The 24493-nt window shown below is 49.8% G+C and overlaps 1 protein-coding gene and 1 long non-coding RNA gene across 5 annotated transcripts in view; one reads left to right on the top strand and one right to left on the bottom strand.

Annotated features, from left to right (window-relative positions):
- AFAP1L2 (actin filament associated protein 1 like 2) overlaps positions 1 to 24493 on the bottom strand; it is a 94326-nt gene that overhangs the window by 34150 nt on the left and 35683 nt on the right. For all 4 annotated transcript variants that reach the window (XM_036075691.2, XM_078077087.1, XM_036075693.2 and 1 more), the window contains exon 3: positions 2469 to 2597. In XM_036075691.2, coding sequence (XP_035931584.2) covers positions 2469 to 2597 — 129 coding nt within the window. The remainder of the gene's footprint in view (positions 1 to 2468; positions 2598 to 24493) is intronic.
- On the top strand, positions 251 to 9571 carry LOC118525159 (uncharacterized). The gene is made up of 3 exons (XR_004912004.2): positions 251 to 410; positions 5187 to 5345; positions 6009 to 9571. It is a non-coding gene; the product is annotated as an uncharacterized LOC118525159 (long non-coding RNA).

The raw sequence follows: 24493 nt of genomic DNA, 5'->3' as shown, positions 1-24493 counted from the left end.
GGAAGACAAATGCTTTGATTTCAGGGGGGCTTTGGATTCTGTCCTGGGTAGCGCAATTACTGCTGGTGCAGGTGAATCTGGAACGCGGGGTGATGAGGGGGGTAGAGTGGTGAGGGCCGCCTGCCCACGCCCGAGCCCTGGCTTTGCCACTCACAGCCGTGTGCCTTGAAGAAGCGACTCTCCAAATCTTCCACGCTCTTGTTGAGAAGATGAGGACAACATCTCTCTCGCTGACTTGGGATGGGAACTAGGTGGCATCATCCGCCTCCTACGTTAGGCCCCGTGCCAGGACAGAGGATGTGCACAAAAGCTGTCAGCTGCTGCTTTAAGCACTGTGCTGGCGAAGGGAGCACGGAGAGGACCAGAATGGACACCAGCCTTGAGAACAGGAGGGGCAGCCACGGGTCTCGGTAAGGCTGTGCACGCACTTCCGGTGGTCTGAGTGGTGCACTGTGGGCAATTCACGTGGGGGCGCCTCCTGCAAGCCGCGGACGCCGAGGGTGGGGGGAGGGCCCGACTTTATCAGCGCAGAACATGCAAAGATCTGGGGTGAAACAAAGCTCATCCTACAGGAAGCTACCCAGCACAGGAACCCAAAGAGGGACCCCACCCAGGGGGCCCGGAGAGAGTGATCAGAACCAAGAACCAGGGGTCAGAGCCCATCCCATGGGTCTTCCAGTTCCCAATGGAGGTGCTGTCTAGCATTAAACACCCCAAGTCGGAGCACATCCAAACGGTCGGTTGGGGAGTGTGCTTCTTAAAGAGTTGGACTCATAGATCCTGCCTCGGGGTGACTCATCTCTGACTCACCCGCTTGGTCATGTGCATTTCCCACCTAGCCTTCCCACCTCTGATGCGCTGCTGACCAGCCACGGAGCCGGGAGGAGCCTGGGAACCCCAGGGTGGCCGGGGGAACGGCAAAGGCCCCAAATGGGCTCCAGGAAAATGCCTCTCACGGAAGGCTAAGAGAGCCAGCTCATCCCGCAGAAGACAAGGCTGCCAGGCAGACGGCACATGCCTCAGCGTTAGGACTTCTGTCTCACTCAGAGAATAAAAACTAGTTTCAAAGGGAACAAAGAAAAGGAAAAGCGACCCTGAAACGTAGCACGGTGGGTCCAGGTTGGACGTGAGGGAGAGTTTCCTGGCGGCAAGGGCTGCAGACGGCCGACTTCCCTCCTCGGGATGCATTTTAGCTGCTCCTGCCGCCAGGCAGAGGGATCGAATGCCCTCTTATGGTCCCTCACTGTCCCAAAATATCACTTCCAGTTCTCAGACATCCGACATAAAAATAGACTCAACTAAACTGTCAGGACTTCACAAGAAGGCTTTTTTTAAAAAAGAAAATCTGAGTGTACTGGAAATGGAACCATATGCCCGCAAGAAGGCTTGTACAAGGACGTTCAAGGCAGCCTTATTACTCGTCACAGCCCAAACCCGTGAACACCACGCATGCATGGTGGGAGAAATCAGAACAATGGTTACCTTGGGGTGAGGGTGGGGGCGGGGAGGAATTTGCTGGGAAGGGGCAAGAAAGAACTTTCTGGAATGATAAAAACGTTCTCTGTCTTGTTTTGGGTGGTAGGTACACAGGTGTCTACTACTGTCAAAACTCACTGAATTGAATGCTTAAGATCTATGTACTTGAGTGTGTATAAAATCTCCCTCAATAAGGATAGGGAAAAAAAAACCCTATGCACTCAAGAGTTCTGTGAGCTACAAGCTTTAAAACTACGTTTTCCTTTGGGCCACGGGGCAAGTGATTTCAGCTCTCCAGACCTCATCTGTAATCTGTAACAGGAGCACCAACCTCAGGGGTGACTCGAAGATGAAACAAGTTAATACGCGTGCAGGTAGGAAATGCTCAATTAAGCGTTGGCTCTTATTCGAACTGTTTACTAGCCCTTCTCTCCTTTGAACGAGTAAGGAAAAGTGCTTCGAAAACACTTTAAAACCACACTCAGGGCTGCCGTGCTGAGTGTTCAGAGATGTCTGGGGCTCGCATCCAGGTCACATCACTCCTGCACTATCGTGATGGGATGAGCTGCGTTCCCCTCCCCCACCGCCCAAATTCATCTACGAAGTCCCCGCCCTGGATACCTCAGAATGTGACTCTGGTAGGAGAAAGGGTCATTAAGGAGGTAATCAACATTAAAGGAGGCCACCAGGGTGGGCCCCGATCCAACATGACCGGTATTCTTGTACGAGGAGGAGATTTGGACACGCACACAGAGGGAAGATGGTGTGAAGACCCAGACAGAAGGCAGCCATCTATAGCCAGAGAGGGAGGCCCCTGAAGGAAGCCACCCTGCCCAAAGCCTTGATCTCAGATTTCTGGCCTCCAGAACACTGAGAAAACAAATTTCTATTCTTTAAGCCACCGCGTCGGGGGGACTTTGTTGTGGCAGCCCGAGCGTGACTATCTTTCTGTTCCCATGCGGACCTCTCTGAGGCCCCCGGGCCACACTTACTGCTGCTTTTGGTGTAAAGCCGGAGGAGCTCAGCCAGGCTGCTCTTCTTCACCACAGCTGTGCTGCTCAGGTTCTCCTGGTCGAGAATCTTGAGGAAGTCATCCAGCTCTGTTAACAGCTGCTCCAGGGCTAGAGACGGAAAAGAGAAGAACCCTTTATAGTCGCTGCCTTCCCTCCAAAGGGCCAGCTCAGATACACCCCCAGATCCTGCCTCACCTCACCTTGGGCCCTGTGGTCCTGAGGCGGAGGGAGTGGGGGAAGGCCTGGAAGCACCTGGGGGCCCAGCCAAAAGGTGGGATTCCCGGGGAGAGGAAAACAGGCCCTTGGTTTTGAGATGGATAACCTTGGCTGAAGCTGCAGGTCTACCATTTGCTAGAGCGACAGTGGCCAGACAGCCCAGTCGAGCCCATCAAGCCATGAGAGTCTGGAGACAGGATTGCTTCCTTGACCAAAAGTCAATCAGGACAGCTCAGGGTCTGGAGAACCTGAACACAGATCAAACCTATAACCATCGAAAGAAATGCTGTGGTTGACCCAATCGTTCATCCTTTCCCCAAGGACAAGGAAACAGAGTCACTCCAAGGTGATTCAACAGTGATTATGCTGCCCCTGCAGAAATATGGACGACCCATCAGAAGCCACGGCTGCGCAAACAGAAAAATAAAACCTTCCTGAGTTTCTTCAGTAAATAAGCCACCTCAACTGAAACTGAGTCCAGCATCACTCCCAAGCTGGCTAAGGGCTCTGGTCCCATGGATTCAAGGTATCAAACTGGCTCCACCATTGTAGAAGTGCTTGTCAGTTTCTCACTGGAACCGCCTTGCAGAGATGCTAGTGCAGAGGACAACAGTGTAGGTGCAGGGCATTCACCACTGCTGTTGTTGCTGTTTGGGTTTTTTTGTTTTGTTTTGTTTTTTGGGTTTTTTTTTTTTAAGATTTTATTTATTGGGGCGCCTGGGTGGCTCAGTCGTTGGGCGTCTGCCTTTGGCTCAGGTCATGATCCCAGAATTCTGGGGTCGAGCCCCACATCGGGCTCCCTGCGCAGCGGGAAGCCTGCTTCTCCCTCTCCCACTCCCCCTGCTTCTGTTCCCTCTCTCACTGTGTCTCTGTCAAATAAATAAAATCTTAAAAAAAAAAAAAAGATTTTATTTATTTATTTGAGAGAGGGAGAGTGAGAGACAGAGCACAAGAAGGGGGGAGAGAGAGAAGCAGACTCCCCACTGAGCAGGGAGTCCGACGCAGGGCTCGATCCTAGGACCCTGGGATCATGACCTGAGCCAAAGGCAGACCCTTAACCGACTGAGCCACCCAGGCGCCCCTGTTGTTGCTATTTGTGATCTAATCTCTACTAAGAATAGGATGTTGCATTTGCTGATGGGGTCATCATCTTGGCTCTGCTGCCCACCTGGCTCTCCAGAACATGCTCAGGAATGGCAGCCAGCTCCTTGAGGTTCTGTACTGTGCTTTCCAACCCTGGCTGCATGGGGTCACCCGGAGAGCTTTAAAAAAAATCCTGATACCCAAGCCACGCCCTAGATTGATGATATCAGAATCTCTGGGAGTAGAACCCAGGAGTCAGTCAGTAGTTCTTTTTTTTTTTTTTAAAGATTTATTTATTTGAGAGAGACAGACAGACAGAATAGGGTAAAGGGAGAGAGAATCCCAAGTAGACTCCACACAGAGTGCAGAGCCCGATGTGGGGCTCGATCTCACCACCCTGAGATCAGGACCTGAGCGGAAACTAAGAGTCGGATGCTTAACCGACTGCGCCCCCCCAGGTGCCCCAGGCATCAGTAGTTCTTAAGCCTCCTCGGGTGATTCCAGTGTGCAGCCAACACTGAGAACCGTGGGTCTAGATGCAGTGCCAGAGCCACACCTGAGGGCCCTGCTCCCGAAGACAGCAGAGGCAAGAAGCCCTGACTTGTCCCGTACCACCTGCTGTGGGAACGCGGAGCAGTCACACAATCTCTCCAAGCTCGTTTCCTCACCTGGGAAGTGGAGAAGGCCATGTAGGCCCTGCCCATTTCACAAAGTTATAAACACAAATGACAAAATCTATTAGCTCAATGAGAAGACACATCTGTCCTATACCTTCGGCACCTACACTGTGTTGAATGAATGTTTATGGAATGAATGAATAAATGAATGACTTCATTAGGCACCTGCTAGTTCACAAGTTGAAGAGCTAAGCATGGTTATGCCCATTTTGTAGACAGGGGTCTGAGGGCCCAGAGAAGGCCCAGAAGGTCCCACATGGCTCATGGTAGAGAGCTCGCCTGCTGTCTGACTCTTAAGACTGAGCTACTGGCAACAGCCCATTGGATGTCTCCATCCATGTAGGGCATTCTGCCAACATCCCCCAAAAGCCAGCTCCCTAGGATTGAACAAGAGCCCCAGATTATCCCCCTACCCCCTTCATTAGAAAAAGAAGCCCTTGTGCTCTCCTGGTTCTAAAGGAGAGCCCAGCGGCCTCTTTCTGTTCAAACACCTCCTTGGACCTCATTTTGGTAGTAGCCTTTGAACGCCATTGCTACAAAATCAAACTCCCTGGAATGAATGTTGCCATCGCTTGCGGGAGAGCTGGAAGAAGGGAAGGGGGTGAGGATTTGCTTGCTTCAGAGGAGGGCAGTGCCAGCCCATGTGACTCTCTGATCGAACACAGGGGTCAGCCAGCTCGCCCACATGCCTCGTGTCACGAGAGCGCTCTCTTCCTGGCAGGGGTACCCCTGAAGGAAACTCCAGTTTGCCAAAGCCGGAGAAGCAGCAGAGAACCCTCCACTCTCCCTCTCAGGGTCCTGGTAAAGGATGAAGAACGAAGCAAGCTCCACGGAGGTCTAGGTGTCCACTCCTCTGTGGCTTGTCAAAAGCCAAGTGAAGGTAAAATGCAGCGAGCAGCTCAGAGGCTGCATGCGGTCAGTGGTGGCTTGGCTCCCAGGCCTGGAGGCGGGTTGGAAGGTGGCCCTTGTCTCTGCCAGTGACGAGATGGATAGATGGTGAGTGAGAGCCAAGATGAGGCAAGAAGGAAGCCACGTTTGGGCAGTTCTGCCTGGGAAAGGGCCCTGGGCCAACAGCAGAGTCTCTTGCCCTGTTCTCAGTATTGGGAAGAGTGGGTTTCCAAGAAGCCAATGGCTTTTGCCTGGTCTACTTAAAACTAGACTCTTAATGGAGTGGGATTTGAAAGGGCACCAGCAAGAGCTCCCAAAACCCACCAATCAAGACCATGGGACCCCAGGATGTGCCCAGCACTTAGCTGGGCCCTCGGCCTCAACCAACCAGGAAATTAAAATGGAGATCAGGACAGGGTGGTTCTTGCCTTGTGCAAGCTCAGAGGCAGAACAAGACCAGCCCAAGGGAAGAGATTTACAGACCAAGGCAAGCCACCAAAAATTCACACCAAAAAGAGTGAGAGGAGATCAGACAAGAATCCTAGGCCTGGAAGGCTTCTGGGAAGAGGTGCAGTAGGGTAAGGCCTTAGGTTGTTTTTGTTTGGTTTTGAGTATTTTTTTGAACAGCTATTCATGACTTTCCTGTTGGCTGCAGGAACTCGACAGGCTAAAAAGCAGTGAGTTTAAAGAAGTCGAAGCAAGGAAAACAAAGGATAAATCTGAGGAAATGACACCGAGCCTTGAACTCGGCTACAGGGGATGTGGAAAAGTGAACGGGCCTTGCAAAGCAGCTAGGATCTCAAGCTGTGCTTTTCCTGACCTTCTGAACCCTTCCAGGCTGTTACTGCTGCTACTTCCGCTTACAAAAAAGAAAAAAGCACGAAAACTCCAGTGTCTCTTCAGTTTCACATCCTCAGCCGTTCCCCAAAGCTGCCTGATTCCTGGAAAACAGCTTTAGTTTATTTTCAAACAAGCAAATATGTACTGGGCCAAAGGGTAAAGAGTGTCGTGCCTACTTCTGGGGAGACAAAGTTGACCCAGATGGGGTCCCCCAGCCTCTCCAGGAGCTCCATGTCTGGGGACGGAGGCCCAGTGAATACGCAGGGTGAGCAGAGAAGTGATTCAGGAATGTGTCCAAGGATCAGGAAGGTGCCACGAGACACACTCGGGGCTTATCTGCAAGAGGAATTTATAAGCCGGCCACTGAGGATGAATAGGAGTTTCCTGGGAAGAGGCAGAGGCATTTTAGGAAAAGGGAAAGAGATGTTCAGACAACTCAAGAACTGAAAGCACACGGGGTATTCGAGAAACCACAGGTCTCTCTGTACATCGAGGCACACGGGGCATGGGGGGCGGGCAGATGGCACATGGGGGGGCGGATGGCGGGCTCCAAGGCCAGAACTGTGACATTAGATCAGGCAGGCAGACCATAAAGGCTTGATTTGCTTTGCTGAGTCCAGGCTTTATCCCGCAGGACCTCTAGGCAATGCCGTGGGAGGGCCATGCACAAGGTTCTTCCAACAGCCTGGAGATCGAATAACTCTGCCAACAGTAGGGAGGACAATGGAAGCGGACCAGGGGACCAGGAGGGGAGGCAAGGGCGGGCAAGGGACCATTATTAGTGCAGATGAGAATGACAAGGGTGTGACCTAATCATGGCACCCAGGGACCACGCAGGACGCTGCATCCCACCACTCCCAATTCTCCCAACCACCCTGCAAGCACACGGCATGGGAACGGGCTCTTGAGGCCCATATCCGCAGTTAGTGGTGGCCCTGGGGCTCAAATCCAAGTACGCCCAAGTCCCTCGGCTGGAGCCGTTCCCAAGAAGTCAGGGAGGTTTATCTGGATCATGACCCCTGTCTCCTGTTCCACCATGCTTGGCAAAGCGACAGTGGGGGGCTCTAGATGAGTAGTATGCAGAGGCAAGGGGATAATTCCATGAGATGCAGGGACTTAAGATGCCCTGGGTGACAGAGAACTGCAGAATGCCATCAGACACAGGCCTGTGGTCCTGTGGGAACCGACAGGCCAGGCAGACGAGTGGTGGTAGTGGGGAGCATCAAGAAAGCAGAGACACCCCCCATTCTTCCTCTTAAAACAGTTGTGCTAGGTGAAGGGTAAGCACCAGAGTTGAAGAAACACAGGACCAGGACCCCGAGTCACAAAGCTGGGATGTCCTTTCTGTCCCTCTCTAGCTCTGCATCCAGAGCGGCCCACGACCAGCAGCAATCAGCTTCTGCCTCCCGACATTTCTCCCTGCCAAAGCCAGTTCACGGGCATCTCCATGTGAGCCTGGTCTGTATTCCCGGCTGGGCAGGAGCGCTTCCCGGTCGAGGGTCAGCCTTTGCAGAAATGTCTGGGGCTCTGACAAGGTGCTAAGCGCAGCAGACACCAGGGGTTCTCCTGTGGTCGTATAGGCCACAGCTCCAGACTCTCCGAAATAACAATCAACAAAAGCAGGGCCCTCATTTGTGCCAACCCTGGTGACATTTTTCAGCCCTCAGAGCTCGGAGGAATGTGGCCATTTCATTGAGCCTCTGGAAGGCATCCGTCCCATTTCCCTTCCCCCCCAACACCTCCCCCCTTCTCATTTTGGTCTCTCTCTCGTCCTCCAGCAGAGGGAGGGAAAAATAAGTGTGTTGTTCATTCTGGAAACTGTAGGCCCTTGTGCAGGCTTTCCATCCTGGCTCTGTTAAAGTTCAGAGTTGTCTGCTCAGGGTCTGACAAATCATCAATAAGATTCTTGTTCGGGGCTTCTAAGGCCCACGCAGAGCTGGGCGGTTCAACTGCTCGATTCATCGCCCTCGGCCATGGCCAAGCTCTGCCTCCAGATGACCTCCTCCCCCGGTTTTTCTCATCTTGAGGCAGTCTTGCTTTTTGGTCACTAGGTTCCCAACCATAAATGTCTTCCCAACATGCCGAAAAAGCTGTTCTTCATGGTTCCCCTGCTGTTTTATGCGCACATTTTTATTTATTCAGCTGCATTTGCTGAAGACCCGTGATTGAGCATGATTTTCCTTCCAAACATGAAACTAAACAGACCTCTTCTTTAAGTATAAAGACATGCATCCCGCTCCTTGCCCCAACAGTTCCCAAGATGGAGTCACTGGGCATATTATCCGTGTGAACCCAACTGCTGGGGACCAACCACAGTGAAGAACGTGGGAGAAGTTTCTGTGACGAGCACCAGCACCACGTAGTTGCAACCGAGGGCAGAAAATGCCGAGTCCCTTCCTCCTGATCACAGACGAATCCTCAAGTTCTCAAGAATGAGCTTTTGGAAAACATGCCCCTTTGTTCCACCTAAGAAGGGACACATCAGGCCGAAGTCCCCTTTCTTCACAAGTGCCACGTGCCAAGCCAGCCTTTGCCAAGCACCTGCTGAGTGCCTGGCATGTTAATAAGTGGCTTTTCTTCTTTGTTTTTTTTACAGTGGCAACAGACGCATAACATAAACTTTACCATTTTAATGACTTTGAAGTGTTTAAATTAGTGGCAGTAAGTACGCTGACAATGGTATCCTTATGGATTTGCCAATTCTAGACATTTCACATAGATGGAGTCACGGAATATGTGTCCTTCTGTGGAATGGCTTCTTTCACGGTGCGTTAACAATTTCAAGGTTCATTCACCCTGTGGAAATATTTCATTCCTTCTCCTCCCCTGGCAACCTGCATAGCCTTTGTGGTCTAGTCCTTTTCCTTAACATAAAGCACGTGAGATTTATCTATGTTGTTGCATGGATGAGAAGTTTGCTCTTTTTGATTGCTGTGCGGTATTCCATTGTATGGATGTAGGAAGCCCAAATGTCTCCATGGATCCACATATCTCCTCTGCCAGGTGCTTCTGCAAGCACAGCAGGGTCCTGTGTCCTGACCCCGGTTTGTCATGCTCTGGAAAGCACCTTCCTGCTGACTTGGAAGAGTATGCCTGCGTTCAGTACACTTAATACACTTAATGCCCACTCAGGGGCATGGCTACAAACGGAAGAGCAGTGATTTTCTTCACAATGGCTACACAATGGAATCACCTGGGAAGTTAAAAAAAAAAAAGAAATTCCTGATGCCTGCGTCCACCTTCCAGAGATCCTGCTGGAATTGCTCTGGGTGTGGTCCAGGCTCCAGGAGCTATTCAAGCTTCCCAGGAGATTCTAATGTGCAGCCAAGTTTATGAACCATGGAGATAAATAAAGGCGTGATTATTGCTTCATAAAGAGTCTCTTTCCTTTATACATTTTTTTAAAAGATATATTTATTTATTTTTAGAGAGAGAGAGAGCGCAAGCGCGTGCACACGAGCGTGAGGTGGGGCAGAGGGAGAGAAAGAATCTCAAGCAGACTCTGTGCTGAGCACGGAGCCCAATGGTGGGCTCCATCTCACGACCCTGAGATCATCACCTGAGCCGAAACCAAGAGCTGGATGCTTAACCGACTGAGCCACCCAGGCGCCCCACTTTATACATTTATAAGATTCCTTAAAAAGCAAACCTCCACAGTCCTTTACAGGACTCAATTCTGATTTTACACATAGAACTTTCTAGGGTGATGCCTGTTACGCAGTCAGATACACCTGAAAATCCCTTTTTGCCCCAAAAGTCTTTTCCCTTCTGGACAGTAAGAATGTGGAAGGCAAGGACCAACATGTCTATATGTTTACACATTGTGGAACTCAGTTTTGTCCTGCTTACTTAAACAGTGGAAGTTCTTATCACGGATGATCAGCACCCAAAAGACTCAGAGGCTAGACCCCTCTGGCAGGCTGTCATTGCTGCCTCCTTGGAGCCCAGGAGACTGAGCCAGAAATGCACAAAACTTTCTCCAGTGTAAGAAATACTCCAGGAGGTTTTTTTTTTTTTTTTAAATCTCCATCTTCAAGAAATGACGAGGAGAGGGTTTTGCTTCATTTACTAGCATTGTGCATGCGCCACCCCTTGCAGGACCTGACCTTCAAGGTCAGCTTGTCATCATTTCTGCAAGATCTGCTTTTTCTCACCTATCTTGGAGTCTCATCACTTAAAACACTTTCCCCACGAAGGGGCCGCCCTCTGCATTCCCAGATGAGTGGTGCGGGCTGAAGAGATGGGACAGATGCTTTGCTGCAGCTTGCACTGCTGGAAAAATAACACGACTTGCTTGCTCACTGGTGACCTCGCAAATGGAACAAACCTCCCCAAGAGCAGAATTCCAACCCGAGCTATGGAGTCGGCTGCAAGCGGAGCTGCTTTGTTAGGGCCCTTCGGAAATTCGTACGGTAACAGCCCAAGACATCAAACTGAGCAGAGCGGGTCAGAGAGGCCCGCGGCCTGCCAAGGACCACCTCCACTCTGCCTCGGGCTGCCCAGAAGCACCACTTGTCTAGCCAGCCCAGCAGCACAGGGGCCTACTGGCCATTCTCCCACCTTCATCGTTCGCTGTTCGTCCCCTGAATGCGAGTCCTGGGTCTCCAATGAAAATGACAGCCCTGTGTAGGTAAGGGCTGCCTGATCTGGTTCCCCCGCTGTGCCTAAACAGCGCTTCACTCAAAGTCAGGGCTTGGCAAACATCTGCTGAGCGCAGGGCTTCCAGACCCACACACGCGCAGCCTAACGAAAGCTCCTCCTGAGTTGTTGCCTATAAAAGGGTCTGGGGCGGGGCGCCCGGGTGGCTCAGTCATTAGGCAACCGACTCTTGATTTTGGCTGGGGTCATGATCTCAGGGTCGTGAGATCGAGCCCCAAGAGGGGCTCCTCGCTCAGCGAAGAGTCTGCCTGAGATTCTCTCTCTCCCCCTCTGCTGTGCCCCTGGCTCGCGCTTGCATGCACATGCTCAAATAAATGTCTTTAAAAAATAAAGTAAAAGAAAATAAAAGGGTCTGGGCTCATTTGTCCTGTAGGTCTAGGCCAAGAGCTCACCAGTCCCTGGCCGTAACTGCGGTCCCCCACCTGGGTCAGATGACATCTCTGGAATGACCACCAGAGGCAGCCCCTGGCAGGTGATGGGCTGGGAGCACATAAGGCATCTCCCTCCCGGGTGGCCCTGTGTGGGAAAACTCTCTCAGGGGTGCAGGAAGGAAGGACATGGAGGCAGCTGTGCCCCTTGAGGCCAGGAAGCCCAGAGCACCCCTGTAGGTCAGGAGGCACATGAGGGCAGGGGCAAGACCTGCCAGGTTCTAGCAGCCACCAGGGGCCAGGCCAGACAAAGCAGCTTTGGGGCCTGGGGGGCGGGAGGGGGAGAGTCTTTGTTCCCGAGCCCCGTTAGGACATTCCTTAAATGTGATCTGCCAGAAGAGTGGCTTCATTCAGGCTCGGCGGAGGGCAGCCGTGTGGGTGGGGCGCAAAGGTTCAGCTGGGTGGCTCTCTGTGGGGCAGGTCCCACAGCGGGCGCCAGCCACCGCAGTCTCTGAACAAGAGGCTGTCCGGGGTCACTCAAGGTCACGCTGGAAGATTGGGAAGTACTGTCTGACAGAAAGAGAAGCTGGAAAGTAAGAGTGGTCATCGGTCAGCGGAGAGGTTATGGGGAAGTTTTCATTCTTCCTTCAGAGCCTCCCCTAGTCCTCAAAGCAGAAGAGTGAGTTATTACACAGACAGAAGATGCTGTGGCCGCGGCTGCTAGGCTTTCGCTTCACGTGCTATTTGTAGTCGAGAAAAAGGACACAAACTAAACGTGTACAGGAAGAAAAAAAAAATCACCCTCCATCCCAATTTCCTGTTTCTTTCCGGCATTTGGCAAAAGTAACCAAACACCCGCGGAGCGATGTCCTGAAGGAGGCTGCATCCTGTTCAGGCCTCTGCCTCTCAGGACGTAAAGTCAGCCCCAGCAACCTAAAATCACCACCAGCCCAACCTTGGACTCAGCTGTCAGGAGGCTGCCTCCCAGCCTGACTGAGGACCCACTGGCCCACTCAGGCAAGGAGCCCTGCCTTGAGCTCCAAGGGAGCTGGGCCGGGGAGCGATGGTCTCCTCGCTCCCCAAGCTTCCGGGACCTTGGGGGCTCCTGGAAAATGGAGTGTCTCACCCCTGCCCTCATGACCCCCAGGGTTCCTGGTCCAGATGCAGCAGTGTCCTTCAGGTCCTTCCTGCCTGTACTGGGTTCCAGAGTCAAAGTGCCCAAGTCTTAGCTCCAAATATTGGTTCACTCTTGGCTTCTCCATATATTGGCTGTGTGGCCTTGGGGAACTTAATTAACTTCTCTGGGCCTCAGTTGTCTCATTTGTAAAATGGGGTTAACAACAGTACCTACTTACTAGGATTTGTGTAAAGACCATACACATAATCCCATCAAGTGTGTATACTAAGTTAAATGTTAGTTGCTAAATAAAACCTAAATTCTTCCTATAAGATGGATATAGAAAGCCACCATAAACATATCCCCCCACCACCACCCCATCGACACATACCACATACGCTATAATTTTAGTAGGGCGGCTTCAAAAAGGTGATTGGAAACCTCGCTGTCGGATTTTGCGGGACTACGAAACCACGTCCTCACAGAAGGTCAGCAGGGGCTACTGACGTGGAGTTTGGGTTAAGCCCCCCCGGGGAACGACCTTCCTACAAACACACGATGCTGAAAGTGAACAAGTGAAGGTTCTCAGAGCTTCCTAGAGCTCCCGAGCCCAGGGCTCAACAAGTTAAACTTGATCCCAGAAACACAGAGGGAGAAGAGTCAGTGGCAGGCCGTGACATGTGAGCTGGCTATGGGGTCCTTCGGCCTCTTTTCCACCCCCTGCCTATCCTCCAGCCCCTGCCCAGCGCCCCCCCTCCAGCGGCCTGCCCCCACAGACAACCAGGCAATGTTCCTTTGGGCAAAGAGCACAACGCCGAACCATGAGCGGGGTAAACCATGAGCGTGGGCAGAGCCTATCTGCCGCTTTCCTCCTCTTCCCCGGCATCCACCTGCCCTTACTTGTACCCAATGTTCCTTCGGGAAACCCTTTTACCCAACCGTGTTTGCGGTTTGGGTGAGACTAGAACCCCCGCCCCTCCTCCACGGGCAGCCACATGACCTCGGACCCAGCCAATCACAGCATCGCATTCCCCCAGCCTTTGGGAGGTCTCACGACCAGGGATGAGCCAATGGACATCAGCCTTGGGACTCCGCCTAGGCAGTGCCGGGCTCCTCCTTCAGGCGCCCCGATCTGTTCCATCAGCCCCAGGCCCCACTGGCCACCTCTAGGAACAGTCTGCCTAGTCTGCCTGAGAGGGAAAACAGGGCCTGGAGATTCTGACGCCAACATTTCAGCCCAGACTCAAACTCGCCTTCCCCTGTACCGCTCAGTTATGTGTAGCCAAGACGTCCCATTGTTTCATCAAGGCAGACTGAAGAGGGGGGGTGTCTCCTTTGCCGGCAAAGGGAGAGCAGACTACCCAGCACACGGTTTGAGGCTGGCATCTGGGCCAGCCAGCCTGCAGATCCAATTTCAGTTCATTCTGCGAGGCAGGCATCACCATCCCCATTTCACTGGGGGGAGATCGCACACTGTAAATATCAGAGCTCAGAATCAACAGGTCCTTCTGGCCCCTAGCCTAGAGTTTATTCGATTAATGTGAATCTACTTGACATTGGTAAAGATTTGCTTATTAAAACAGACTGTCCAGAAAGTGAAATGCAAGAACATTCAAATGAAAGCAAAGTGTGGGGAAAGGCCCAGAGAAAACAAACCAACCAAGACGTCGAGAAGCCTGAGATCAAATGTCACCAAGGCCCCGGGTGAGGGCAGAGAACCGGCAGGCAGAGGGCAGTGAAGAGAAACCTGTTACAGCCTTCGGAATAAGACACGCGTGGAAACCCAAGGGGCGCTCCCAAGGCCCGGTGGGGAGAAGAGCAGGGCATGACATCTGGGTACATGGAAAGGGCTGAACGAAGACCATCACTTGGTCTGATGTCCATCACTTCACCTGACAGACTTCAGGCCGCGGAGCCCTCCAGCGCAGCCCTATGGGAGCCTCGCGGGTGGAGGCTGCAACCCCCGGGGCCAGGAGCGACACAGCTGGGAGAGAATACATCTCCCACCGTCCCCACCTGACTCCCCGGTGCCAGGGGCCAGACCCAGAGGATCAAACAGCTGATAAAATGGGTGTAGTCTGATTAAGCTATGAGAGCATGCGCGCGCGCGAGAGACTGCCTAAAATAGTCCTTAACATTAGGAAGAATGGAAAAGCAAAAGTCCCACACCAAGGAGCAATTTTAACAAAGCCAACAGATCTGAATGGCTGTCTAGCTAAACCAACCTGCTTCTGCAGAACAGAACATCTCCAATGGACAAGAACAGATCTCACACAGAGAGCTGTACACAATCCCTTTATGTGAAGCCCCTCGACTTGGAATCAGTCCCTTGCAGGGGTTAGGCATCAATAAGGAATGAAAATTAATTATTTTGGTCTACTCAGCGTTCTTTCTCCCTTCTTTTGGTAATGGGAGGACCTATTCCATATGGTTCGGATCTGGCTGACCCCCCCTTTGCCACAGGAGATGGGGAGGTAGCTGAGGACTGGCCATCCTTCAGGCCACTGTGATGGGTTTAAGCAAGGCCAGAATTTCCCTTAGGATTTGCTCGATGAGCTTCGGGAGCAAGAGGTCTTTCTCTTCTTTGGATTACAAACCATGAGGATGTGTACTTGGAGCGGGACTAGACCCATCCCCTTTCCAGTCTGAGGAGGAAGCCAGAGGGAAACAAAGCTGATAATTAGAGGAAGATACAGAGCCCCACCCACATTGCTAGAGTCCCTAGATCCAGCCATGCCTGAAGCTAACTTTGTACTTGCCAGCTACATGAACCAATAAATTCCCCTTTTCACATAGGCTGGTTTTTAGTCACTGCTGACCAAATAGTCCTTGTTAATATGGAAATGAAGTCTGAACAAACAGTGGCTCCATGTAAACCACCCCCTTTATAAGGCATACCTCAGTTTCCCAAAGCCATAAAATGGCTCCCTTTGAAAGGTCCAAGCACAGAGCCTACAGGGCCAGGTGATTTTTTCGGATGACCCACATGGTGCCCAAACCACCAGAAAAACTGCTGACAACGGCCAACCAACACGGAGGGCATGGCTGTGATGGTCCAGGTAAACCACAGTGGACAGCAGCAGGCGTGGGGGTGGATAGTGGGAGGGGGGTGTGCTGCCTCCTTGCCAGGAGCCCATCCCCCCATCTCTTTTCTGACTGGTGCTTATGTCCTTGTGCTAGTATCCATGGTCCACAGTACAGGGCCCACAGTGCCCTCAAATTGTGGGCATGACACGTTTGCAGGCTTTGCTGCGAACTCGGTGAGTCAAGACCTAGAGCTAAAACAAACAAACAAACAAAAACAACAACAATGTAGTAGAAAATACCAAAATGCACTGCATTTAGTAAAGGAGTGAAATCTTTCATACAACCTTTGGTTTAGGTGTGTGAGTATGTGTGTCCTAGGATACAATGTAAGAGACATTTCTTACCAAGGTCACAATAAAAAAGTTTGAAAAACACTACTACAGGCTCATGATCTCTTATCTGAAACCTGCAAAGCCAGAGAGTTTTGAAACTCAGTATATTTCAGATTCCAGAAAAGAAACATGGCACACATGCCCCAGCAAGGCCTGGAGAAACACTCAGGAACAAAACACATTAATTAATAGTTCTACGGCAAAATGCACAAATACTCCTACCAAGCGGGCTCGATAGGTTTAGAAACGGTCTCACATCATTTTAGACGCCTCCAAATTCATGTGCGCCAACCTCACAGAGAAATTTCTGGTTTTCCAAGTTTGGGGACTTGGGAATTGAGGAGAGGTCTCTCAGTTTCCTGTGGACCTTTCTTGGGATTCCCAGGATCTTTTCCCTTTTGTGGCCGCAAAATTGACTTTTAATTGCCCAATTTTTAAGAGAGACTTCATGGATGGTGGCAAACCCACACCAGGCTTTTAATGAATTAGTGCAAAGCTGCAAGGTCTGTGGGCAAAGCTGCTGGGGGCAGATGGGTCTGTTAACCAAATTAACTGTGCTTTCGAGGGGGCCTCACTGACTTTCGGTCTAGAATGGTACCACCCAATTCTTCGGCCACTAGCCACATGTAGCTACCGAGCATGTGACACGTGGTTCGTCTGAATTGAGAGATGTGCTAGCAGTAACCCAGTGCCACTTCCCCCCCTCCAACCAAAAAGAATGTCAAGTATCTCAAGAGTGTGTCTTCTTTAAATATCAATCATATGTTGACATGATGGTATTTTGGATGTATGGAGTTAAAAAAATATTCTGAAAATTAATTTCACCTGTGTTTTTGTTAAAATTTTTTAAAAATGTAGCTTAAGACTACCTATGTATTTTGCTTTCTCTTTCTATTGGACAGCACTGGTCTGAAACGTCTATCAGAGACTCGGAGCTTACAAAATCATGAAAAAACTCCTCTTCCTGATGCAAACAAAACAGTGTTCAGAGAGAGAGAAAAGAGACTTGGCCAAAGTCACACACTTCGTTTGTGGAAAGCCCAATTTCCTCTATCTGCCCACGGCTTTCCAAACCTACTAGATTGAAGCCGTTCTGTATCCTGAAGAGCAGAGGAAGGAATAAAGGTCTTTCTTTTTTTTTTTTTTTAAGATTATTTATTTATTTATTTGAAAGAGAGAGAGAATGAGAGAGAGAGAGAGAGCACATGAGAGGGGGGAGGGTCAGAGGGAGAAGCAGACTCCCTGCTGAGCAGGGAGCCTGATGTGGGACTCGATCCCAGGACCCTGAGATCATGACCTGAGCCTAAGGCAGCCGCTTAACCAACTGAGCCACCCAGGCACCCCATAAAGGTCTTTCTTTAAGGAGAGTTCCAGGGAGTGGCGGCGAAGGGCTTGGGAAAGGTAGAACCTTCTCCATGTGCTGGCCGTCCTCCAGCAAGGTGAGAGGGCAGGAAGAGAGACGTTCTCTCCTCAGGAAAACAGCCGTGATGGCGATGAAGCCGACTTGGTTATTCAGTGCAGGCCGTACTTTGTTGCCAGGGACAAGGGCCAGTTCTTCATCGTAGAAATATTCTAAATGAAACCCTTGAAGCTCTATTATATAAACAATGTAAAGGTATCACAGAGTTTTGAGTCAGATCATTGTTTTCACTTAACATTTCAGCCAAAATTTGTCAAAAGAAATTGCTGATGTACGATTTCCGACTCGTCTAGTGCATTTCAGTTTTTGAGAACATCTGAAGTTTGCATTTGGCTGTTTATACAAATCTCCCTTCCTCTCCTGAGCCCATCTCAAAAGGACCCCCTCAGCTCCCTTCCTCCCTGTCCCACCTCCCTTCCCTATACCAACTTCTCCAACATTGGGGTCCCAGCCCCGAATGCTCTGGAACTGTCCTTAGCCACTTTTTCTCTGGCAAAACCAACTTCTCTAATGCAACAACCACACATGCCACACACTCTCCCCTTGACCTTCAAACCAGGCTTTCAGAGCCCCCAGTCCTGGTCATCACTTCAGCCCACCAATGTGCCCTGCCCTGTCCCACCACCACCCTGTCTCTGTCTACCCATAACAACTGTTCAAAAGTATTTTCTAGGGGCCAGCTGTACATCAAACCTCTTTTCAAAGATGTATTGAGCACCCATTCTGCTAGGGCCATGCTAGGCAATGCAGTGGGGAAGGCAAGCAGGCAAATCCCTATTTCTCATTTGAATGTATTCCTTGAAATCATAAAATAAGATTGCATCTTGCAACTGTTTGCATGTAACGCAGAAGCATTTCTTTGATTTCCTTGCCTCAACTGTAGTGTTACCAAATTGAGGATGCTTCTTATAGCCCGTGACATCTCCGAATCAGCCTTTTCTCAATCGGCTCCTCTCCTTCCAACTGTGCTGATTTTTCCATTTCCTCATAGTGAGGAGGCTATTTGCACTACGTTATGTTTCTTTGGACAACAGATTACTTACTAATTTTTCCAAGTCCCTTAAAGGCTAAAATTCCACCTGTCTCAAACCTCAAACCAGACTTCCTGAGCACAAGCATCTCATCCTGGGGTGCATTTTGGGCATCCCCTGGAGCAGGAGCTCACAGGTTTGACTAATGAAGACAGGAAAGGGGGGTGGGGGGCTGGTGAAGTATCCCCTTCTTCCAGCCCACGCTTCTGAAAATCTCCGCCCTTTCCATTCAAAACTGGTCATTGGGACCCCATTCAGAATCTCCAGAACAATCCCAGCTCCGGATCCCAAACTTGGTTCAGGAGTTGCTTACTTAGACATGAAGCTTAATTAGAAAAACCTGGAAATAAAGGCGTTTTGCCTTACCATTGTTCCGAATGTCATTTGGCATAAAGTAAAGCAAAAATACAATGACCTCTAAATTCAGCCACAAGGATTAATAGATGTTATGATGGGTCATTTTCTACTGAAACTTAAACTATGAAGATAGAATTACAGTTAAATAGAGAACACAAAATGCTATTAATAATAAACCAGTAAAAGAGAAAGAATACAAACCAAAAGAGGGAAACTGCTTTTATTAAGAATAAAGTCAGCCAAATAACTGACCAAGTTTATCACGCTGAGCTCTTATAATAAACCTATAGGGTAGATATAATCATCTCCTAGATGAAGAAACAGACTCAGGGAGGTTAAATAATTTGCCCCAAGTCACTCAACTAGTAAGTTCAGATCTGAATTCAAGTCACTCTGATCCTTCCCCCAATACCTTGGCTGGCCTCCCTCGCAATTTCTTCTTTCATGTCCAGAAGTTTTGAAGCAAAAACTTAAAAACAGAAAAAAATCCAGTCACTTAAAAACAGACCCTAGCAGAGAACGCATAGCTAAGGGGGTATTGTTTGCTTAGATTTATATATGAATACAGAAAACTCTGCTAGCCCACTTCCACCTGATTATTATCAATACAAGTCATTAGTGACCAAATCATATCCTATGAGAACAGTAACACAGTAAAAGAGAAGGATAAGAGACTCAGGAAATACATTTAACTTACAACAGGTACCGAGACCACTATGTTCAAGCCTCTGGTGAGTGACACGGAGTTGTTCAAACACTTGACAAGTTTACCAGTAAATCCCACATGGTAATTATTTTGCTAATGCAATTAAGAATCGGTGGCCACGTTGCAAAATGTTATCAGCTTTATTACTGGGTTTTAAATGACTTTTGGATTTAAAAAGACTAAACACCTTTGAAAAGAGTTAGCTAATAGAAAATAATCCACCACTAAAATGTATTTTGTGAGCCCTGTGTGTAAACATGCCTTACATAGCTCATCACAGAGAAGAAATTAAAGGTGGCAGAGAGGGGGCCAAGTGAACATCCGTGGGCCAGCACCATGAAGGGCAGTCATGAGTCATCTGGATACGAATCCACTTTCCTGGTCCCCTGCACAGTGGGTCTACTCAGACGGGGTTCTTGGGGAGAGTTACACCTGTTAATGGAAAGATAAAGGAAGGGGTTGGGCTGGCAAATGATGTTTTAATCAAAGCCTTCTTCTGGCTATTAGAAATAAGTTTTAGGGGTGCCTGGGTGGCAGTCAGTTGAGCTTCTGACTCTTGGTTTGGGCTCAGGTCTTGATCTTGGGGTTGTGGGATCGAGCCCCACTCTGGGCTCCGCATTCAGCGCAGAATCTGCTTGAGATTCTCTCTCCCTCTGCCCCTCCTGCTTGTGCACTCTTTCTCTCAAATAAATAAATAAATCTTTAGAAAGAAAGAAAGAGAAAGAAAGTTTCAAACAAGTGATCTGCTTGCTTAGTGTAGACCTGGTCAAAGAAACCCAAATAGCCCTTCCCTGCACTGTAATAAGATACCTTATCCATCCTTTCTTTCATTCATTGGAGGTGGGGGGGGGGGGAAGGTACTACCATGCTCAGGGCAAGGGACAAAGGTGGCCAACTGAAACTGAGAAACTAAGAAAACAACTCATCTCACCAGTCCCTTTTTGGATTTCTTCCTTAGCCCTTACACTCCCATTTCAACTGAGTATACCTTTGCCAAGGACACCAAAAAGGCTCATATATAGGATAGTGCCACCTTACTGAGCTAGGAATGAGCAAATGCCACAGAGACAGAGTGTGATGGTTAGTTATAGGTGTCAACCTGATGGCCACGGGTCTCCATAATCACATGAGCCAATCCCTTATAACAAATCTCTCAAATAAGTGGATGGATGGGTGGATGGATGGACGGACGGACAGATGGAGACATATATCCTACTCGTTTTACTTCTCTGGAGAACGAGGACTAGTACACAGAGCTTTTGCAAACCAAGGAGATGTCCTGCTCAATTTGAAAGACATTTAGAAAAAGGCAAGAAAAATGTTGTGCTTGGGAATTAAACATTTATCACTATTATCCTGAAACCTAAAACCTTCTCGGTACTTTTCTAACCCAAATTTACTCCAATAAACATAGTTCAGAACCCCACAGATCTAGACAGTCTCTTGTGTGTTCAGGCTCAAAAGTTCTCAGGACTTTGGATCTGCATTTTCTTCTCCAAGCAAAATTTCTACGTCAGTACAATAATTTCTTCCATTTACATATATTCTGTTCCTGTGAAATCATGGGACCGAGTGTCAGGAAATGAATCCAGACTGAAGATGGTAAGCACGTTTCTGTCTGGGAAGGTGTAGAATTCTGTAGCATTACTGTGAGGTCTCAACTGATCCCAGTCCAGAAAGATTAATGAGACGATCGAGATTATTCTCAAACTGCTGATACCTGATGTTTAATATAGATGCCTACCCTCGAGGAATTCTGCCAAACGTTCAACTGAAGGCCTAAGGACAGCATTCACTTAAGAAAAGCACTCCCCTCTGACATGGGACATCTGAACACAGAGACTAGGACAGTCCTGGCACAAAGCGTCCGCAAAGTGATGGAACCACTTTGACCTCCATCTGGCAACTAAGGTCACATCCTATGGTGAGGTGTTGCCTCAAACCAACTCTGTCATTATGCTTCTCATGCCTGAATTTCTTCCAGCATTCATTTCTTCACCAAATATTTATGGAGCACCTTCTTTGTCTTGGACGCTTAGATGCAACCACGAAATAAAATGGGTAACATGGGTACCACCGAATAAAATGGCCCTCTTCCAATATACAGCAACAGGCCTCATTGTAAGTCCTCTTGCTAGAGTGATGTTAGCTTTTCTGCACCTTTTGGATGAACACCAACACAAAATTCCTGGTATTCTTCATGTCCCAGTATTCTGTGCTTCTCCACGTGTGAGTGGATGGCAGAAAAACCCGTTTCTTTTATTACAACAGCTTTTCTCCCCCCTTATGATGAAGGGAAGGAGAGCAGACGAGGCTACCTCAAAATATGCCACTTTGGCATATTGATTATTTTGAGTTAAAGTTACTTAAGAAACAGCAGATGCAAGAAGGACACTCTGACCCTCCTGTCCCCCCAAAAGCAGGAACTAAATCTCCCATGCAAAGGTACCCTCCCTATACCAGGAGGGTAGAAAGCATCCTTATCGCAAGAGATAGGGAATTCAAGGCTGAGAAGGCGGGATAAACAAACTTTGTTACTTCTTGATTAATTTGCTACCCCAAGTCCAGTCCCTTTTGTTTTGTCAAATCCTCACAAGTAATTGTTTCTTTATCTAAAAGGTAGGAAAGCTGCCTGCTTTGGTCACTTCTTTCAGCCTCATATGTCTATGAGCTTCTGTACATATGAAATTAGATTTTTCTCCCATTAATCTGTCTTATGTCAAAAAATTGTCCTCCTCTACCATCCCAGGGTGGTAGAAAGAGTTGGGTTAGCATTCAGTGACTGTACTAACCAGCTGGGTGAACTCAATGAGTTTGATAAGCTCTCTGAACTGTACTTTTCCCACCTACAGAAGTGGGAAGAAATCATACCTCCTTTGCAGGGCTGGTGTGAAGATTCAATGAAAGAACACACGAAAACCACCAGACACAAAGCATTATTCCATAGATGTTATGATTGCCCTGTGTAGTGGGTTGCATAGTGGCCCCCAAGAAGATGTGTCCAAATCCTAAGCCCTCGTTCCTGTGAATGTGACCTTATTTGGAATTGGGTCTTTGCAGATGTAATTAAAGATCTTGAGATGAGATTGTCCTGGATTTAGGGTGGGCTCTAAATCCAATGACTGGTATCCTTCTAAGAGAAAGGAGAAGGAGCTCGGAGATACAGAAACACAGGGAAGGAGGTCGTGTGGAGACAGGGACTAGAGCTAATGCTGTCACAGCCAAGGGACACCAAGCACCACCAGAAGCTGGAAGAAGCAAGGACGGATTCTCGCCTGGAGTCATCAGAGGGAGCACAGCCCTGCCAACACCTTGATTTGGGGCTTCTGGCCTCCAGAACCGTGAGGGAATAAGCTTCTGTTGCTTTCAGCCACCTTGTTGGTGGTAATTTGTCACAGCAGTCCTAGGGAAACTAAGACAGCCCCGTTCAACTCACGGAACCAGAGCAGAATATTTAAACACAGCTTTAGGAAGAAAACAAAGAGCCTGTAAGGAACAACAGACTTATAAAAGATTAACCTGGTTGGAAAAAGTCTGATTTCTCCCCTGTATTAGAAGAATCTGATTAGATTTAAAACCAGACAGGACAAAGACTTCTGAATTCGAAAACATTCATTCTGGCAAGAGAGCCTTCTTATTTGCCATAAGTAATTATCAACAGGGGGCGCCTGGGTGGCTCAGTCAGTTAAGCATCTGCCTTCGGCTCAGGTCATGATCCCAGGGTCCTGGGATCGAGCCCCACTTCGGGCTCCCTGCTCGGCGGGGAGTCTGCTTCTCCCTCTCCCTCTGCCCCTCTCCCCACTCATGCTCTCTCTCTCTCGAATAAATAAAGTCTTAAAAAAATAATTATCAACCATTTTCACGAAAAGCTGAGTGGATGGTGGGCCCAGGGCTTCCAGGCGGGAACCAGACAGGTGCAGGTGGGACAGGGCACAGAGCCCGTGGCAGAGGAACACCCCCCCGCCCCGGCTGCCCTCTGCCAGGCTCTGCCCCTCACGTGGTGACAGTGCCCATGAGCCTCTCTCACACACTGGGAGCTGTCTTGCAGGCGCAGGTTCTAGACACGGGAGCCGCCAATTGGGAAAATGGGTTTCTGGGAGCCAGAGTGAGGCAACTCTTGGAACGCACGCCAGACACAGAAATTCCAAGCTGCCTCTCCTGGAAGGTCCCTGGAGCCCGCTGGCTTCCCATCCCACATGCAGCCTGCGGTGCGGACGCCACAAAGGCGGGTCGGGCCAGCTGTCTACTGCGCCCTGGGCCACCAGCAGCCCCAAGCCCAAGGCACGAGGCTGAGCCCCTGCTCTCATCACGTGGGCCTCCAACCAGCATCACTGAGCGCGAGGCACTAGGGGGCTACGTGCCTTAGTTTCACTTCCCTTAGGCCTCCACAATCTTACAAAGAAGATTTTATCAACCAATACATAAAGATACTTCACTTTACTAAGGTCACAGAAATAACAGTGGCAGCAGGAAATCAAAGCCCAGATCCTTGGCCTGGCATCCGGTGCTTACCACCCTCTCCCACCCCCCACCCCCCACCCCCAATCAGGGAGGCCTCCCCTGCTTCGTCCCGATGACTTTTGGCCTCCAGCACTCAGCCTGCTCTCTCGAGACCACTGAACCGACGTGCTGTCCCGCACTGGCCTGTGACAGCAAGGCACCGCACCCACACGACTTGACTTCTTCCTGACGACAGCCCTCGGTGCCCTATATCATTATCCCTAGGTTACAGATGGGGAAACTGAGGTCCCCGAAAGAGAAAGCGCCTTGCTCAAAGCCACACAGCTCTGGGATGCAAAGGAGGATCTGAGCCACAGCCCCCCGCAGAAGCCGGGCCACGCCACTGACTTGCTAACGCAGCCTGTCGGAGCCGCAGCTGTTGCCATGGGCCTGATTAAGGGTTAGGGAGTGAGACCCGAGCTGTCAACCTGCATTCCGCCCTGTGAGGCCCTCTTCCCTTGCTGAAGTCTCCTGTGCAGGCCGCTGCTTTGTTACAAACTCAGTCAAGTCACAGCCGCGGGTTTGCCTCTGGGCTCCTGCTACTGCCCAAGTCGGGGGGCGGGGGAGGTCCTGGCCTCGCCGTTCATGTGGGCAAGACCCTTGGGGCCTGTGTTCATGTCCTAGGGAGGCCACAACCAAATACCATGGACAGAGGGCCTGAGAGCAACAGGAACGGACTCTCTCCCAGTCCTGGAGGCGAGAAGTCTGAAACCACGTGGGGAT

Source organism: Halichoerus grypus, chromosome 7 (assembly GCF_964656455.1).
Source record: "Halichoerus grypus chromosome 7, mHalGry1.hap1.1, whole genome shotgun sequence".
NCBI lineage: Eukaryota > Metazoa > Chordata > Mammalia > Carnivora > Phocidae > Halichoerus > Halichoerus grypus.
The sequence above is the reverse complement of the archived record's forward strand: the minus strand, read 5'-3'. Positions and strand labels throughout refer to the sequence as shown.